This window comes from Biomphalaria glabrata, chromosome 1, assembly GCF_947242115.1.
Source record: "Biomphalaria glabrata chromosome 1, xgBioGlab47.1, whole genome shotgun sequence".
Lineage (NCBI taxonomy): Eukaryota > Metazoa > Mollusca > Gastropoda > Planorbidae > Biomphalaria > Biomphalaria glabrata.
Genome location: NC_074711.1, coordinates 41,252,956 through 41,273,349, shown reverse-complemented (window position 1 = coordinate 41,273,349; position 20,394 = coordinate 41,252,956). Strand labels below are relative to the sequence as shown.

The 20,394-nt window shown below is 37.2% G+C and overlaps 1 protein-coding gene across 3 annotated transcripts in view; it reads right to left on the bottom strand.

Moving 5' to 3' along the window:
* LOC106062095 (calcitonin gene-related peptide type 1 receptor-like) overlaps positions 1 to 20,394 on the bottom strand; it is a 176,958-nt gene that overhangs the window by 26,471 nt on the left and 130,093 nt on the right. For all 3 annotated transcript variants that reach the window (XM_056036950.1, XM_056036962.1, XM_056036957.1), the window contains 5 exons: positions 19,956 to 20,065; positions 8,664 to 8,755; positions 5,504 to 5,657; positions 2,799 to 2,949; positions 1,545 to 1,605 (listed from right to left, as the gene is read on the bottom strand). In XM_056036950.1, the coding sequence (XP_055892925.1) occupies positions 1,545 to 1,605; positions 2,799 to 2,949; positions 5,504 to 5,657; positions 8,664 to 8,755; positions 19,956 to 20,065 (568 nt within the window). The remainder of the gene's footprint in view (positions 1 to 1,544; positions 1,606 to 2,798; positions 2,950 to 5,503; positions 5,658 to 8,663; positions 8,756 to 19,955; positions 20,066 to 20,394) is intronic.

Here is a 20,394-nt window from a genome sequence, read left to right as displayed (position 1 = left end):
TTTTAAAACTTATGTTCAGCCTGGCTGGTCCTGTGGCTGGTCCTATGGCTGGTCCTGTGGCTGGTCATGTGGCTGGTCCTGTGGCTGGTCCTGTGGCTGGTCCTGTGGCTGGTCATGTGGCTGGTCATGTGGCTGGTCCTGTGGCTGGTCCTGTGGCTGGTCCTGTGGCTGGTCATGTGGCTGGTCCTGTGGATGGTCCTGTGGATGGTCCTGTGGCTTGCGCTTGTCGTCACACAGGTCCTTTCATAGATCGAAGCCTGCCTACTGTCATCCCTTGTTGTGAAATTCCGCAAGTGACACATCATACATGACACACCACAAGTGACACATCATACATGACACACCACAAGTAACACACCATACATGGCACACCACAAGTGACACATTATACATGACACACCAGAAGTGACACATCATACATGACACACCACAAGTGACACATCATACATGACACACCACAAGTGACACATTATACATGACACACCAGAAGTGACACATCATACATGACACACCAGAAGTGACACATCATACATGACACACCAGAAGTGACACATCATACATGACACACCAGAAGTGATACACCATACATGACACACCACAAGGGACACATCATACATGACACACTACAAGGGACACACCACAAGTGACACACCATACATGACACACCACAAGGGACACACAATTCATGACACACCACAAGAAACACACCACAAGTGACAAATTATACTTGACACACCACAAATGACACATCATACATGACATACTACAAGTGATTCACCATAAGTAACATATTATACATGAAACACCACAAGTTACACACCAGAAGTGACAAATCATACATGACACACTACAAGTGACTAATCATATAAGACACACCATAAGGGGCACACCACAAAAAGCATCATATTCAGTAGAATTATTTAGAAATATCTAATTTATCAAATTTCTATCCAATCATTTTCATTTATCACAGAATAAAAAATATTTTTTTTTTACGATAACGGGAGTTTGTGTCACTCACACTAACTTGTAGGCGACCCTTGATGGTCAGTCATTACTTTTGCAAAAGATCTCAACTGGTACAATGGCGCGAATGAAACATAAACTCCTTTAAATCTTTTATAATTTCTTATGTGAATTGTGAATTTATTATAGACCAAACGTCTCTTCAGTTTCTTTTGTTACTTTAAACCATTGTTTCCAAAACTGTGTTCCGAGAGGCCTGAATAGGTGTTCCACAAACTACTGGACTAATTAACTAGTAGGCCCCTCGTGAAGTAATCTAAATATAAGCGAAGTGTTCCGCAAAATACTCAGAATGTGTGAAGTATTATGTGAAAGGAAAAGTTTGGGAAACAATGCTATAAACAAATTTATCAAAAGTTTCACTCTCAGAAGACGTAGCCGCAGTCCCTAGGTCTGTTTGGAGCACTAAACAGACGAAGGTGAAATCAGATTATCAAAAGCGCTAAAACTTTGTTTGAGCTCTGAACTTGAAAGACAGACGGAGAGACAAAAGAATAACAAATGAAACTTTGTCTTACATTTCATTGTCATAGATTAAACGAAGTATTCCATAAAGACCGCTGTAAGCTAACGGGAAACCTGAAATTAAAGAATGAATAAATAGTTAAAACATTTTTACAACCTAAATAGAGTTGAATGACTTTGCTTACACGATCCTTTTTTAGTAACATTTCATTTAATAGCAAAATAAACAAATGTACGATCCGAGGAAATCATTGACTATTAATATGTTTTAAATCTTCGACCTTGTAATGAACATGAAAGACTGATATATTTTTTGGCCACTAGCTGGTGCTCCTATATATATATGCGACTACCTCTGTGTGTGTATATGTCCTAGAACTGTTGGACTTTACCAGTAAATAAAGACAGTTAACTTCAAAACTCCGAAGATCATGCACTTCGTTTGAGATGAAAGCCCATGTGGCTTGTATGTCTAGGGCTGGAAAAGGGACAAGCTAAAGAAACCGAGAACTATGAACAATTCTGAACAAAGTTCTTACATTTGTTGTTGTGATACCAAAAAAAAAATCTCTACCACGGAATATTTATTGGAATAGAGTACAATGGACAACCTTAGTGATAGTCAAGTTTGGACAGTTTCTGAACAATGTTTACCTTATTTGTTGTGTAAACCGGGAACTAACGTTTTTGTCTGATGTGTTGTTGGCAATGTAATCTCCTCTACTGGAAAAAAAAGATCCTTCCGAAAGAATCCCAATAACTTCGTTCGTCTACAACACAGGACAATGGACAACCCAGTGGTCGTCAAGTTTGGACAGGTTATGAACAATTTTAACGTGAACTGTTGTGTAAACCGTAAACTTATGTTAGTGTCTTATGCGTTGTTGACAATGTTATCTCTTCAATACTGAATATTGTAATCATTGATAATGGAACTGCTAATTAGCCCTAATCTTGTCAGTGATTTCAATATTACACAGCTCGCAAAATAGCTTTGTATTCAATACGGGTGTTTCTGGGTTAGTATCTTGTACTGGTCTCTCGATAAAATGTGGTCTGCATTTTCTGGTCACATCCAACAAGGTCATATTCCAACAGTTAATGCTAAAAATGCTGTTGTTTTGGACTTATTACGTAATTTAATATGTCTGTTCAGTAAAGGGATGCTATTGAAACTCTGTAATACATGTTCTATCGACTTTAAAATAATATTCTGAAGGTTTTATTGGTCTCAAAGTATAAAGCCTCAATGGTGCCATTACAGAAACTTCTGATTCCTAGAGACGAGAATATCTAAAACCACTTACCCCAACCTATAGCGTAGAGGAATATTAAAGACTTTGGCGGTTTGAAGGCATTGCTGATAAGTCTGTGCAGGTAAAAGCCCTCACAGAACATCCAGACATACGTAGTGCAGCTGAAATAGATCTTCAAGTAGGCCAACACCTTGCAAGCGTCCTGGGAGAGCAGTCAGAGACATGTAGATAGATACTTATTTAAAACTGAGAATCCGTAAATATTTGTGCGTGGCATGGTCTGAGATTTGTTTTATTAAATCAATGACAACAGAGACAAAAAAGGAAACGCAAGTATATACTTCTGACCGCTGTTTGTTTTATCTGAGTTACTTTCCCTTGGCTCAGCCAAGGCCATGACACTTTTACGTCTGAGCCAAGAACGCAAAACTGTATGGGGCTAAAGAGCTAGGATACAGTTAGGTCATGATGTGTATGTGTAGCACAGAGCTAGGGTCTTCTTCATTAGAATATGATCAGGTCTATCTATCTATCTATCTATCTATCTATCTATCTATCTATCTATCTATCTATCTATCCAATCTATCCAATTAATCTATCTATCTATCCGATTGGCTAGTTTCTGTCTGTCTAGTTTTGCTGACAAACAAAGCTGGAAATAAAAGCTATCCTTAGATCTGAAAAAAAAAAGTTTATTCACATTTCTGACACAAGTGCTAGTAAAAAGAAAATCTAAATCCGGAACCTGGGTCTAAATATTGCCTGAACGTTTCCCCCCTAAAGTCCAAATTTAGAGTCTACTGTGTCTGGATGTGTTAGCGGCCATTTTGGTTTCCTAGATCGGCCTATTTATGCTTCTGTTGTTGATATACAAAGACGCCAGCCGCTCAGCAGTACAGGGGAGCTCACCCAACGTAAAAAGACGCTACAATCAAATAGAGCGACGACCTATTCCCCAGTAGCTGCCCTTGTTTATCTAATCCTTCAAGACCCTGCTGTAACTAGAAAACTAAACAATCCGACATCTTTTTTTTTTTGCCTTGTTCATTTTGGTTCACTTTTCTTTCTTTCTCTTTAAAATTTTTTTTTCACTTATTTTATGTATCCAGCTAATTACATTTATAATTTATGAGCTTAACTTTTTACTAAATCATGAACTAGGATGCCATTGGTTAAGAAAGATGTGTAGAAAGTTGCTTGAAGTATTCAAAGCTTTTCTACAAAGTATTCGTCCCATATGCTAGGACAAATTTGTACAGATACTCCTTCTTCCCTAGTGCTATTAGGGCATGGAATGGGTTGCCTGATCTAGCCAGGAAAACCAGTGACTTGGCAGAATTTAAGTCATTGGTTAATATGCATGACTAAATGCATGACGCGTAGGACGTAATCATCTTTTTTGAAGTAACGTCTGTATTATATAAGAATAGAAAAAAATTAGTTATCCATTGGAGATTCTCACGGTAAACGGCTATAATTTTAATATCTCATTGCGAAGAAGTTGATCTTTATATCAAATCTCCTTTATTGCCGCTACTTAGTTTCTCCTTTGTAAAATAAGTTGAAGTCCTATTCATTCATAGTTACATTTCGCTATATTGAAATTATTTAGTGCTAAAAACGGAGGATCTAGAATGTACAAGAATGACCAAAAATACTTTTTGAAGAACAAAGCTTATCTTCTTCTTCTTTGTTCTTATTTTTCATGTCGGAAGGTTCATATCAATATTCCTATATCTGAGAAGAACCGCGCAGTGATTTCTAGCACACTTCTTCTGTTTCGCACATAGGAAACACCAAAATCAGTTATGTATATGTATACCGCCATTGGTGGAACTACTTAGTTCTTGACTTTGACTATGGATTGTAGAAATCAATTTGTTACTCGTAAACCTGACGTAATCGACTTTAAATCTCCATTTCACTAGTGGAGTATTATTTATTGATTTTTTGAAATAAATAGCAGCTTACGAGTGTTTTTCTTTTCTTGCTAACAAACCTTTCAATCATTTATTGTTATTTTTTTACGAAAAAAAATTCATTGTAGTGTATCACAGTAGCCACTGGAAGTTTTTATTAATTAATTGTCATGTCTACTTTAGTAATAACTCTCGAGAGAAGTAAAGAATCGTAGGTATAATCAGGGTCATACAGATGTTTGCGAATTTTAAAACGCCACTAGGGTATATGATATTTTTAATAAATTTCTAAAGTCGCTTAATCTTCAAGCTAAAATCTTTATACATATAATTTCTTTTACTTTCAGATATAGTGGTACTGTAATGTCAATAAATATGGTGTATATTGTATATTGTATATTTATTGCTTATAAATCTTAAGAATTGGAATCTCAAATGCTAATGTTTAGTAGCACATTTCGAATGTATACTTTAGGGGACATATCCAAGGGTCTCCTAAAAAGCAAGGTAACCGATGCAATGCAGTTATGTCCAGAATAAGGCCCGACAACCTTCCCCCACCCGTGACTCAGTGCTAACCGGCCCCACCCCGTAACAAAGGAGTCGGAAATGATTATGGCCCCAGGGTCAAAAAGGTTGGGAACCGCTTATGACATATAACAAACAATCTTTTAGAAAAGAAGATAAAAATATCGGAACACAATTGAAACATAATTTCATTGGTTGGACACTGTCTCTCAAAAAAGTGATTCAGTGTTATTGGAACAAAAACAGTTGTACTAAGCAACGAAACTAATCCGATTTGATATGTGCCAGTCATGAGTCTGCCCAACTTACCACGTATTGTATCTGCCATGAAGAGTTGGAGTCTGTGGTCATCAGTCTATCGTGGGTCACCAATACGTCCCACAGGATATCCACAAGGTCCGACATGAAGAGGGCAGCAAAGAAGTTGATGTGAAGTCTTATTCTGTGCTGTCTCCTAAGTGACCTGTCCAGCAAAGTTGAAGAAGTTTTCTTACATGATAAAAACATTTTGCCATTGCTATATAATACAGCTTATCTCAAGATGAAATTATTTTAACCGCAGCTGGATACTATATCTTAACATTAGCTGGATACTATATCATAGGACTAGTTGGCTGGATACTGTATCTTAGCACTAACTGGATAATATATCTTAGAACTAGCTTGATAATATATAGCTCATCCTTCGTGATCGAAGATGAGAACATTTCTCATATGCTATGAACTCTAAGATACCTGTAGGGTCCAATCATCAGCTTTCAGGATGTGGCTTGCGCAATGAAAATTTATTAAAGTGAGGGAGATTTGCTGGACACTATATCTTAGCACTAGCTGGATACTATACCTAAAGGGTGTCTTTATAGCACTTGTATTGACCCTTCCAGCCGGGAGAGCCTTCCTGCACATAGCTCACCGTTCGGAAGTCGTTTGGGAAGGAGATTGTCTGGCATGCGGATGTCCCGCCCATGTGTAGAGAAACTACTGGAAATACGTTAGAGTGTGTTGGTCAAAGACGAAGACTTTACTTTGAATATTGGAAGACTGGATCCAGATAAATTACATTCAAATACAGAAACAGATGTATGTAAACATGTGGACGTCAAAGCAAGCTTACTGACAGCCCGTCACCCCTGTTGGAGTATGGGCCCGCATCAATAGATCTCCATAGTCTCCTGTCCTGGGCCCGCATCAATAGATCTCCATAGTCCCCTGTCCTGGGCCCGCATCAATAGATCTCCATAGTCCCCTGTCCTGGGCCCGCATCATTGGATCTCCATAGTCCCCTATCCTGGGCCCGCATCAATGGATCTCCATAGTCCCCTGTCCTGGGCCCGCATCAATGGATCTCTATAGTCCCCTGTCCTGGGCCCGCATCATTGGATCTCCATTGTCTCCCCTGTCCTGGGCCATTCTTTCCATCTTGTTCCAGGTGTTACCAAACTTAAAAGTTTCATTGAATACAAATTGAGAGATACGAATTTCAAATAACGAATCACAATATTAAGTAGGTTAGGGTTAGCAGAACATAAGCAAGTAGGTTAAGGTTAGCAGAACTTAAGCAAGTAGGTTAGGGTTAGCAGAACGTAAGCAAGTAGGTTAGGGTTAGCAGAACGTAAGCAAGTAGGTTAGGGTTAGCAGAACGTAAGCAAGTAGGTTAGGGTTAGCAGAACAGAAGCAAGTAGGTTAGGGTTAGCAGAACGTAAGCAAGTAGGTTAGGGTTAGCAGAACAGAAGCAAGTAGGTTAGGGTTAGCAGAACGTAAGCAAGTAGGTTAGGGTTAGCAGAACGTAAGCAAGTAGGTTAGGGTTAGCAGAACGTAAGCAAGTAGGTTAGGGTTAGCAGAACAGAAGCAAGTAGGTTAGGGTTAGCAGAACGTAAGCAAGTAGGTTAGGGTTAGCAGAACAGAAGCAAGTAGGTTAGGGTTAGCAGAACAGAAGCAAGTAGGTTAGGGTTAGCAGAACGTAAGCAAGTAGGTTAGGGTTAGCAGAACGTAAGCAAGTAGGTTAGGGTTAGCAGAACGTAAGCAAGTAGGTTAGGGTTAGCAGAACGTAAGCAAGTAGGTTAGGGTTAGCAGAACAGAAGCAAGTAGGTTAGGGTTAGCAGAACGTAAGCAAGTAGGTTAGGGTTAGCAGAACAGAAGCAAGTAGGTTAGGGTTAGCAGAACGTAAGCAAGTAGGTTAGGGTTAGCAGAACGTAAGCAAGTAGGTTAGGGTTAGCAGAACAGAAGCAAGTAGGTTAGGGTTAGCAGAACAGAAGCAAGTAGGTTAGGGTTAGCAGAACGTAAGCAAGTAGGTTAGGGTTAGCAGAACAGAAGCAAGTAGGTTAGGGTTAGCAGAACGTAAGCAAGTAGGTTAGGGTTAGCAGAACGTAAGCAAGTAGGTTAGGGTTAGCAGAACAGAAGCAAGTAGGTTAGGGTTAGCAGAACGTAAGCAAGTAGGTTAGGGTTAGCAGAACTTAAGCAAGTAGGTTAGGGTTAGCAGAACGTAAGCAAGTAGGTTAGGGTTAGCAGAACGTAAGCAAGTAGGTTAGGGTTAGCAGAACATAAGCAAGTAGGTTAGGGTTAGCAGACAATGACCTAAAGTGTGGAAATATCCTTTTTTTTTCTTTGTTTACTGAAATGACATATTAATCGAATCGAATTTAATCCTTCATAGTTTCTTGTTTAAACGCATTAATTAAGAAACAGTTGTAAGATGACCTTGACAAGGTTCTTCATGGACAAGTGTTCGTTCAATCAAGGCTGTCCAAAAGAAACATATTCCTGAGAGCTCCTACAGTTTGGTAATACTAATCTTCAAATAGCGTTTTCCCTGATGGAAGCCCAGCGTTCAGAAGTGAGAAATAAACTGTCCACCCAGAATCTTGTGTGGTCAAAGAGAGAATTAGACTTTCCAGTGAGACAATAATTTGTTGTCATCAAAGTGAGAAATAGAATGTCCAGTGAGACCATCAGGTTGTGTGGTTAAAGAGAGAATTAGACAGTCTAGTGAGACAATAATATTATGTGGTCAAAGTGAGTAACACTCTGTCCAGTGAGACAATTATTTGTTTGGACAAATTGAGAAATACACTTCCAGTGAGATTAGATTGTGGTGTGGTCAAATAGGGAAATATACTGTCCAGTAGTGTCCAGTATGACCAGAATATTGTGCACGGAGTTCATGAACTTTGTTAGCACAAATGATAAACTTCTGCAAAAAGATCCTTCAGCTGAGAGAGAGATAATGCCTAATGCTTATATAAAGTTTTACAGCCTACGATTTAGCGACATACCTCATCAAATGAAGGTGATAATCCTTTATGTGTAAACCTAAGCCCTGTCTTTCGAAGTAAACAACTTTCTTTTTTATCGTCTCCCTTTGGATGTTTAGATGTTTGATAAACTTTTTATTAGTTTGTATGTTAGGCTACACAATAACTACCTTCATCTGCTATCTGAACTTTCTATATAAATCAATGAAGTCACTCACCTATAAAGTAAAAAGATTCCTATAGCAGGTATTAGAAGAGCTATACTAGCGACATTGCAAGCTAATCCCAGGTACACCGTCACTAATAAACTCTGAAACAGAAATTAATAATTTATACTTGACACATAAGTCACAAAGATGGCATACCATTTCAAATATTCACTTTTCACAAAGTTTCTCACATTTCACTTTGACAAAATATAGTTTAACACAACTTTCATCCCACAAACACAAACATAGTGAAAAAAAAACAACCTTTACTCGTCACGTGAGTAGAAAAAAACAACGTTATTCATAATATTAAGTTTGGATCAGACACTTATTCAGTTACTACTTAATAGAAACATTAGATCATTACAGTGTGATTTCACAAATGTGGGTTTCTGTGTGTGGGTGTCTGTATGTGGGTTTCTGTGTGGATTATATGACTACTTTGTGGGTGTGTGTGTAAGTGTGTTTTTGAGGCGTGTTATTGTGGGTGTGTATACATATATGTGTGGCAGCGTCTGTGTATGTGTGTGTGTCTAAATTTGGGGTTGTCTGTATGGGCGTGTATTTGTGAGTGTTCATGTGAGTTTGTTAATGAGCGTGTGTCTGTATGGGCGTGTATTTGTGAGTGTTCATGTGAGTTTGTTAATGAGCGTGTGTCTGTGTGGGTTTATATATGTGAGCGTGCAGTGTCACAACAGAATTAGCGCATTGGAAGTGACTCGAGTTTACAACAGTCTCATAAAGTTTTCTTTTTTTTTTTTGCTAAACTTTTAAAACAATAGACCAGTGCTTCCCAAACCTTTTCCTTAATGGAACACTTCGCACTGTCTGATAATTAACTGACCACTTTGCTCATATTTTTAGAGAGATTAATTCACGTGGTGGCCTACTAGTTAATTATTCCAGTAGCTCGTGCAACACTTAGTCTTGCCTCAGTTTAGGAAACACTGCAATATACCTACCAGAGGTTCTCTATTTTAGGCGACACGTTGTTAATTATGCAATAACTTCGCTCATTAATTTTGTATTAAATAACACAAATTCTGACGCCTCATTTTGGGGGGAAAGGATCTTTGGGCATGTAACATGGGTTCAAAGAATAAAACTATTTGTAATGTATGTCATTTGTTTTTAAATTCCACTCCCAGATTTTTGTATTATATATTGTATTACAAATGTATTTCGTATTTATTTATTTTTTTGTTGGGAAACATTTTTTGTTTGGTTGTAACCACCTTTCACTTTCACTTTCCAAAGACTGGCGTCTCGTGCGCCAACGCTGGACATCTGCTTTCCATTTACTTAACGGCTCTTACGAACTCCAAATGTCATATAGGAATCGAGACCAATCGATATACAAGGCCTGATCACTGACCTGCAACTTCACAACTTGTGGGCATTTTAGACCAATAGCTCGTTGCAGGTCAATGTTGAGACCTTCTATATCGGGGAACCCACAATTAATCTTTAGACGTTAGCTTTTTTTTCTAAAAATAAGTTCTAAAACTCCAAGTGCCAAGACCTTGACATTCTGAAACAGTAGAACTCGAGAAGAAATAGCGAGGTCTTTATATAAACAATTCACCAATAAACAACCCGCTTTTTTTCCCCCACAGAATATAGAGAAACTATCAAACTATCAAACAGCTGGGCCTTAATATGGCAGCCGGCTGACTCTATGGATGGCCATGTGCTAGGGTAGTCACAGAAAAAAAAAAGAAACTAAAACATTGGTGCTAGATTTAGCTATAAGATGCTGAAATTAGCCTTAAGGAAGCATTTAGGCATAGAGAAAAAAACATTAGTAGGCCTACTGCTTTGAGTAGTTGAGTGTACTGTTGTATAATTGCCTAATAGTAGGTCTGATAATGTTTCGATATAGCTTATATTATTTTCAATGCTTAAATCTATACTGTAGACTTTGTGAGACTTGATGAATTAGCATTGAGAAATTGAAAAGACATGTCACAAAGCCCCCTTTGTGAATAAAGATCTGAAAAAGGTAACAAAAAATGAAAGACCTATTCGTGAGAAAGAAAACAAACGCGTATAAATGTGGAAGCCCCCTTATAAGGAAAAGAGACCTGCAGGACAGGTCAAAAGGTGAAAGCCTCCTTTCCGAGTCCTCAAGTTCAGGTCAAAATTAAAAGCCTCCTTTGTGACAAGAAAAGGATTGTAAAAGAACTGTTGTTAAGAGCACAAGTCCTATAACAAAAAAGTACAAGTGTATAACGATTTTTTAAGAATGAAACAGTAGGTCTATGAAAGAGCCTTTATTTCAACAGTAATAACCTGCTGGAAGAAATTAGTTTCAAAAGAATGAAACACTATGTCTACCTATGAAACACTATGTCTACCTATGAAACACTATGTCTACCTATGAAACACTATGTCTACCTATGAAACACTATGTCTACCTATGAAAGAGACTTTATTTCAACAATAAAAACCTGCTGGAAGAAATCTCTATCGTTTATGTCAGGCCTGGTGTTAAAATTTCTTTACTGAACCAATAGGCCCAAGTTTGAATTTTATTTGGCGCCATTTGGAATTTTCGAACTTGTTCTTAAGGCTTACAGAATACTTAACTCGTTATGGGAAGACTTCCATCAAAGTCACGTGTTCACATATAACAATGTTTACATTTTAAAGCCATGGAAACCGAGCAACCTTCAAAAGTTTCATACGATTAGAAATGGCATTAAAAGTGATTGCCTGTAACTCATTTATGCACATCGTAACCCAGATAAGCTCGCTGATTGGATGAAGCGAACTGACTTTTGTCAACAGAAGTAAACCCAGAGTGGTCACTGCAGGGAAAGGCAATCTTAATTTACGACTGATATGGAGTAGCGAATTGAAAGAAACCCCTAAAAAGTTTTCACGTTGCATTAAATAGGGCTAGTTACATTGATGCTGTGTCGCAGTGTACTCTGCCTGGAAAGAAATGGAATACTTTTTAAAGCATTGGCGTATGAATATTTTTTGTAGTTCCGGTTCAATAAGAAAGATTTTGTTTTATCGTATGAGGAATATATTGTTTAGTGATTAGTGGTCTTTCATTATATGTTACTACATACAATGATATAATATATATATATATATATATATATATATATATATATAGAGAGAGAGAGAGAGAGAGAGAAAGTGGGAGAGATGTAAATGTGTGTGTTTGTATATATATATATATATATATATATATATATATATATATATATATATATATATATATATATATATATATATATATATATATATGCCGCAAAGATCAGACATTCTGTTGAATACCTAGTCTCATTCTAAGGAATGCCTAGTCAAAAAAGGAAATTAAGAATCATTTCCTAATGTGTCTGAAAACGCCTCTTTGCCTATTTCCACTAACAATAAAGTTAATTACATAATGTCAATTAAACACTAATTGTGCAACCGTACATAGTAAATATGGCACAATATATGAGAGGTATACAATATAGCCTTCAGAAGTAATGTCGGGTTGCAGCGTGTTTTATTGATCATTTATATCCAGTGGTAATATTTGTGAATAGACATTTATATTTTGTATCATTATTATTTTTAATGTCCCTTATAAATATATAAATGGCATGTGGGTGTATTTTTCCTGAGCTGAACTATAAAGTTGGGTTATTTCAAGTCGCATTTTTATGAGCAGGTTTATGTCCCCTTTCCTGACCGTCCATTGTTTGCCGAGTTACCACGTGACTTGAACGAATGTTTACGGAGATTTCCAGATCGGTCTCAAGTATTTGCGGTCGTCATTAATCTTCAGTCGGTTCCAGACTAAACTGGTTTCCGTAGGAACTGTCCCCCATCCGAGGAGGTGTGCTAGCAGCCTTCCTGCTTATTTTTATACTTTCTGAAGTCGTCGTCTGGTCCAGCACTCAGGACAGACAACTGACCAATGAAGCCGGTCAAATAAAACCTAATGTGTTTAGCCTACAGCGAGAGAACCATTTTAACGGTTCATACTTAGTTACTTACTAAATATATTTGTAGCGAATGTATCTACTAGACTTTTAACATTCCAATGCTAGACCTTTAGATCTAGATTCGGAAGACGGTGCGCAAAATGTTCTTGAACATTCATTTATTAAACTCTTTAATGAACAGGGCCTTCATGCAGATATACCCCAAGTCTGTTCAAGATAAATATTTTCTAATCCTAAAGCCAAATGTAAGTTAATTTATTAACACAGTCGAAAGGGAAATTTCCCAGAGTGGCCGAGGAGCTAGTAATTATTTTCCCAACAATATACATGAAATGTTATTTGTCTAGGAAAACGTTAGAGCCGTTTTCGAGAACTATATCAACCCAGGTTTTGTCCATTCCAATAATGCGACTTAGAGTTGTAAGAATACTTGGAACAAAAATCCAGAGATACTTAGTACAGTCTTATTAAAGAGGAACTAAAGTTCTTATGAATTGTTACTATCTTGGTCTTATTAAAGAGGAACTAAAGTTCTTATGAATTGTTACTATCTTGGTCTTATTAAACAGGAAATAAATTTCTTATGAATTGTTACTACCTTGAATTCAGTCTACTTGAGGTCCTTCATGCTAGTCTCATCTTGCAATAATAAGGTCAAGGTCGATGACCACAAAAAAAAAATGTTTCCGGATCTGTCTGTCTGTTTGTATTTTTGTCTGTCTTTCCGTAGTCTGCCTATTTTAAGATGTCTACGTACATCTGCATGGTTGCTGTTTTAAAATAAAGTGATTTCATCTCTGTAGCTAAACATTGCATGCACTTATCTACAGTGGCGTAGCTAAACATTGCATGCACTTATCTACAGTGGCGTAGCTAGGAATTCGCCATTATTTTGGGGCCCAGGGGGCTTGACCTCTTTAGGGGCCCCTACATTTTGTTTAATATTTAATATTTAATGTAAAAAAACACTCATTTGGGCCCCCCCCCCCCCTAAAGTGGGGGCCCGGGGAGATTTTCAAATTCTCTCTCTCCTTTCCCCCACCCTAGCTACGCTTCTGCTTATCTATACAAAGAGAATCAAATTCCAACATTTTTGTAATTCCTTGACATCCAACGCTGTTCCAAATTCTATCTCTGGATATATAAAGTCAAGGTCATCTGTTGCAATTATCGTCTCACCACCTACCACAGCATCTGATGTAAGGCAGGACTCAGGGAGACAGGAGGTGGTAATCAGGACCTCAATGTTAAACTCGGATTGAAAGTAATTACGATGGTTTGGTGGTGGGGTGGTAATCAGGACTATAATGTTAAACTCAGATTGAAAGTAATTGCAAGGGTTGGGGGGGGGGGGGGCGATGGTAATCAGGAACCCAAAGTAAAACATGGATTGAAAGTAATAGAAGGTTGAGGGGTGGAGGTAATCAGGACCCCAATGTTAAACTCGGATTGAAATTAATTACGATGGTTTGGAGGTGGGGTCGTAATCAGGACCCCAATGTTAAACTCGGATTTAAAGTAAGTACTAGGGTGGGGGGGGGATGGAAATCAGGACCGCCCCCCCCAAGAAAAAAAAACGGATTGAAAGTAGTTAGAAGGGTTGGGAGGGGGGTAGTAATCAGGACTCCAACGTTAAACACGGATTGAAAGTAGTTAGGACTGTTGGGAGGGGGAGGTAATCAGGACGAGGAGAAGATGTTTGATTCGATTTTTTTTTTTTTAGTTTTGTGTTCTGCCCAACGTTAATCCTGGTCTGATCGTTGCGATGTTTCTCTGCGATTGGCTCATCCTATGATTATCCCATCTGCAAACTTGACGTAACCCACGTCCCACGCGCCGCTTTAAGTGAGCCTTTATCACGAGAAACACGAATACACCCCTCCCCTTTTCTCTATTCCCTCACGCATAATGGCTCGCGATGACCACAGATAGCCTTTAGCCACTACTTAAGTTAGCATATCGCTGAGACTTCACTAGAGCATCAATTACTGCATGTCTCTAAGGGCCTTAATCTCAGACCTGGGCCAAGATAAAACAGTGATCAGAGTGAATCTAGAGATGAACATTACAACAGGAAGTGAAGTCAAAGCTATAGATAGAAACAAGGGGACTTAAACGATGCGATTTAGTATTTTTATGCAGCATACACAAAGACATTACTAAATATAGACTGGAAAAAGGAAATAACTTCATGTAACTTGAAAACATGTATATAGTAGAGTCACTATTGCGGAACAGTTTGCAGCTACTTTTAGTTTTCAATTTTTTGCTCCTTAATGATTAGACCTATGGAAAAACTAAAAGTATCTAGGCATTGCCCATCCATCTTCCGATAAAAATAGACGCATTGTTTAGTTTTTCAACAGATATTTAAATTTTACATTCAATTCGACTGAGATATGGGTAGTCACAATTACGGAACAGGATTTTTAAAGAAGTCACAATTGCGGAACAGGGTAAAAATGTCGGAACAAAGCCTATATAAAGCATATATTTTATTAGTCTAATACTTGAACTCCTTATCCTTTACATTAATTTTATTTTATTAAAGCTTAAGACAACACATTGTCACTTTTAGATTCTCTACCTCTTCTTTAATTGTATTTGACGTCACACTACCCTGATTTTCCTTACAAGTTTTTTTCCCCACTATTCTTTTAGTCTTTTTTTTTGTTATATTAATATTATATATTTATATATGGTATTATGATTTGTCTTCTGTTTGCTGGACGTATGGTAATCATAAATTATATATTATATGTAATATTATTCTCTAAATGTTTTTAAATTTATGTATACTAATACAAACTCATATTTAAATTCCGATATCTAAATCAGTATGTAAATATTAAGCTAAATGATAGTAAATGCGCAGGTCAAATAAATAACATCTATAGTGTTCCACAATTGTGACTATCTTTAAAAAGGTAAAAACAGGATAAACACCTCCTAATTTTTTTTAAAATTGAATTCCTGGTAGATAGCTATGAAATGAAGTTTTTCCTCATCCATTTATAAACCGAAAAATTTGTGTATCATGCAGGTGATGTGTCATTATCATTTTTAAAAAGCCTTAAGCCATGGCCTATGCGGTTCTCCTGGTACGTGAAAAATAATGGACGATTCCACACCTGTCAACTTTAACCTGGAGTCAAAATTAATTTTCTGCTGTGAAAGGAAAACCCTTATATTGGTAATGTAGAGAAATGGACCATGCGCAGTACCGTTACAGTAGTTTAGCAGAAAATTTCAAAATAAAGTAGATTTAAATTAATTTCGACGAGCTGTTCCGCAAACATGCCTGCTCCGCAATAGTGACTCTACTATATCTATTGTTGTCGGATTTCCGAATTCTGAAAAGTTGCATGATCTTCAGTCCTCGAGATTAAACAAAACTATACTGCTCATAAATGCTGTATAATAAAGCACACAAAATTGCAAATCACAAATTTTCGTTTCATAAAACTCTTTTATCGGCCAGTCTATATTTATTTATGTCTATGAGCATACAATAAAGAGTTCAGATCCCTGTATGTCTTTTACAAAGATTATATCAACTCATTCTGCCTGGTATTTTTTTTTACACGTGAGTTCTACTAATTCCCATTCTCAGATCAAGTTGTTGTTCCTAACAAAACATTAATCAATACAAAAAAATATTAACCAATCAATTTATTAATTACTAGTTAATTAATTTAGCTTGCTATTGATCAAGAGAAAATGGATATATATATATATAGCTATACATCTACATAACTTTCCCCTTAGAAAGGCCTTTTTTTTTTAATGCACTTTTTTATTTTCCTCTTTTTTTAAAATAGAGATTAGTCTAGTATCGTTTAGTAAATAAATTAATATGATTATTCTTAGTATTTAATATAAGCTAACTAAGGCTTCATACAGACACGGTGATTTAATTAACTAGTGGTTTAGTTACTCTTTTTTTGTTTGTTTGTTGACAAGGGCTTCCATTCAAAATAATGGACTACACAAAAACCTAAGCAACTGTGTATCAAGGAAAGATATGTTTATATGAGAATGTCAGGTTTGTTTAATGGGGAAAAGAAATAGTAAAAAAAAGTTTCCTTTTCAGATCTTGCGATCTATGGAGCAGATGATGTTAAGGTCATCTGTTTCAATGGCCAACGGCTAACAAGCAGGGTGTTATGTGGCCAGCATAACGACCAACCGCCGTTACTTTCCTCAACTAAAGTCAGGTACCCATTAGGGTTGGGTGGACTCAGGGGCGCCCTAAAAATCCCACGGGGAAAAGAAATATATAAATAAAAGGTCTGTACAACCCCCCCTCTCAATTTCTTTTTCAGAACCTGCGATCTATGAGAGTACATGGTGTGAAGCTCGTCTTCTTCTGTGAGAAAACGGTTAAAGATGGTGTCATGTGGCCAGCACAACGGCCAGACCATTCAAGTCGGGTGGACGGAAGGGCGTCCTAAAGTCCCGAAGTTCGAAATACCAGTCTTCATTGAGATTTAAACTCGACACGCCTCGGTTCGGAAGCTAATCGACTTACCACGCAGCCACTACGCCAAGCCAGACGTGGAAAAAAAAAGACGTTGTTTAACTCTTATCCACCGTCACGTTTTGCTATTGTGTTTATGCTGTTCGTCTGTCAGTAACCTTAACGTCTCAAAAAGGGAAAGTGCTATAGGAAATACATTTCACTTTCGTCGTATCATACTTCCGATATGAATTGGAATTTTTGAATTAAGAATACGTATATAGATAGATAGATAGATAGATAGATAGATAGATAGATAGATAGATAGATAGATAGATAGATAGATAGATAGATAGATAGATAGATATAGATATAGATATTTTTTGTGTGTTTGTGTGTGTACTTAAAAATAAAAATCATAATCCTACTAAGATTTCAAAGACTTAAACTTTAATTTAAAAATTCAAAACAAAATGGAATTGTTTCTTTTTTTTTTTTCATCTTCTCTCTTTGAATCCATTGAAACGCCGCTAAGAGTTAAGTGAAAGATTGTTGAATATTTCATGCAATATTTTTGTTCTCGTTGGAGAGTTGCTAGACTTGAAAGAAAGTGAAACACTTTGTGCAGAGGGAAGACAGTTTACCACCACACTTCAGGGAACCTGCTGCTCTGAGTTCTTTAAGATTGAAGTAATTTTCTTGGTCACTGTAGTCTGCTTACAACATGCCTTTAGGAAGTACTCAATGGTTGGTCACTGTAGTCTGCTTACAACATGCCTTTAGAAAGTACTCAATGGTTGGTCACAATAGTCTGCTTACAACATGCCTTTAGGAAGTACTCAATGGTTGGTCACAATAGTCTGCTTACAACATGCCTTTAGGAAGTACTCAATGGTTGGTCACTGTAGTCTGCTTACAACATGCCTTTAGGAAGTACTCAATGGTTGGTCACAATAGTCTGCTTACAACATGCCTTTAGGAAGTACTCAATGGTTGGTCACTGTAGTCTGCTTACAACATGCCTTTAGAAAGTACTCAATGGTTGGTCACAATAGTCTGCTTACAACATGCCTTTAGGAAGTACTCAATGGTTGGTCACAATAGTCTGCTTACAACATGCCTTTAGGAAGTACTCAATGCTTGCAGTTCTCTTCTGGGAATATCCGTTGAGGAAATATAAATTTGCTTTATGGCAGGGGGTGGACTGGGTGTAAAACTTAGCCTTGGCATTATCATATGATCCGGACCACGATTGAATTGCCAATAGACCTATAGCTATTGTTACCTGCCCTCCTGATAATTATAGATTTCAAAACTGAACGTAAGCATGTCAACGCGAGTTTATATAGGTAAGTGAGTTAGTAAGTGTACTCTGGCATTTAGATAGACTTAGGTTTGAGGCTGTAGAAAATCTCAACAAGTTACTCGCGTACATTGCAGAGTAAGCAATAACTCAAACAGAAGTTCCCCCTTCAGACCATGCGGACCAAATGGCAGAAGATGTTAAGGCAGTTAAGGTTAACGAGCAGGGTGCCATGTGGCCAGCACAACGAACCACCGGCTTTACTTTAAGGTATCCTTTAGAGTAGGGTGGACTCAGGGGCGTCCTAGAAATCCAGAAATTGAAAAGCCAATATGATAATTATAAAACGCGCCCAATCAATAAGTTGTACTTCATGAAAATGTACTAACAACCAATTGCAGTGTTATTACAAGACAGATATCTTTGCTCTTAACTCCAGAGCTCACAATAGACAACTTCCGGTCCAGTTCTTGGTTTCCTACACTTATACTCATAACGCCCTAGGTCGTCTAAACTTCTGTTTCATGATTAAATGTATATTCAAGTCACTTGTTAAAAGGCTTTGGAAGTTAAAGACCCACAGGTTTATATTTATATTCAGGAGGAATTTTCTCCAATATCCATTGTCGGATCACGTAGAAACTTTTCACAATTGTACACTAAACAATAAAAAAAATTATCTAATTGGTCAATTCATTACTGGTAATTAATTATTTTGTTTGATACCAACACGGGAAATTAATTCTTCAGTATATACAAATGTGGCGGAGCGGTAAAGCGCTTGGCTTCCGCACCGGGATCCGGGGTTCGAGTCCTGGTGAAGACTGGGATTTTTAATTTCGGGATCTTCCGGCGCCTAAGAGTCCACCCAGTTCAAATGGTACCTGACATTAGTTGGGGAAAAGTAAAAGCGGTTGGTCGTTCTGCTGGCAACAAGACACCCTTGTTAACCGTAGGCCACAGAAACAAATGACCTTTACATCATCTGCCCTATAGACCACAAGGTCTGAAAGTGGAACTTTACTTTGTATATATGTATACAGATGTAGCTAAATATTTAGGTTTTCTTCCCTTAGATAAATGTACACACTGAGATCAAGTTGAAACTTTAAATAATAATTTTTTGCCCCAAACAAAACAGAAATTAATTAAAAAATTTACCTATTAGTCAATATATCATTGGTAAATGATTATTTTGTTTGATATTAAATAAAGGAACTAACTTCTACATTACAGAGAAGATATAGTTGTAAGTGCGGAGTTCTTGCTTTAGATAAGCTTTTTTTTTTTAAAAGAATTTTGTATATTTTCCTTGTTTTAACTTTATTCGTGCAACATTGCAAAATGCTTTTTACACTTTTCTGTTATGTCCATTAAATCCTATACTTTTTTTTTGTATAAAAACATTACAGGAGTGTTCGAATGTTATAAAGTATTATATCAGAGTTGATTTCCGGTCTTATCCTCTGGTTAGGTTCACTTTGGAACTTTCACTTTGGAACTATGTTTAGAAATAATCCAGTAAAAGACCAGATCACGCAATGTCTACACAGCACTTGCGAGTGCGGAAACAAGGGGAGTGCACTGACCTCTTTGTGCAGACATTTGGTGTAGTCTGTCCACTCAAAGTTCTGCTCCTTGGTATTGTTGCCACGGACGAACCACGTGCCGTCGTCCATACACTGTTTCTCGGCATACCCTGGGGACAGAAGAAGGCGTAAAAACATTGACTCAATCACAATTTTAATCCCATTTTTTTTTTCAACTTTTGAACTAAAGAAAAGTTGAACTCAAATATTTTATTTCATTCACGTTCAAGTCTGTCGTCATTTTCTACAATTGCTCAATCTGAAGGGAAAAGCAACCAGCTTGAATGAAATGATATGGTAATAGAATCGGCTAAATATTCTTTTTAATTGAAGACAAATAGAAACGTAACGATACACTCAGCTAATTCTTTGTTGATTTTTAAACCTATTTAAAATGCTTTAAAAAGTTGCAACGCTTATGTTAAAATGTGACCAACAT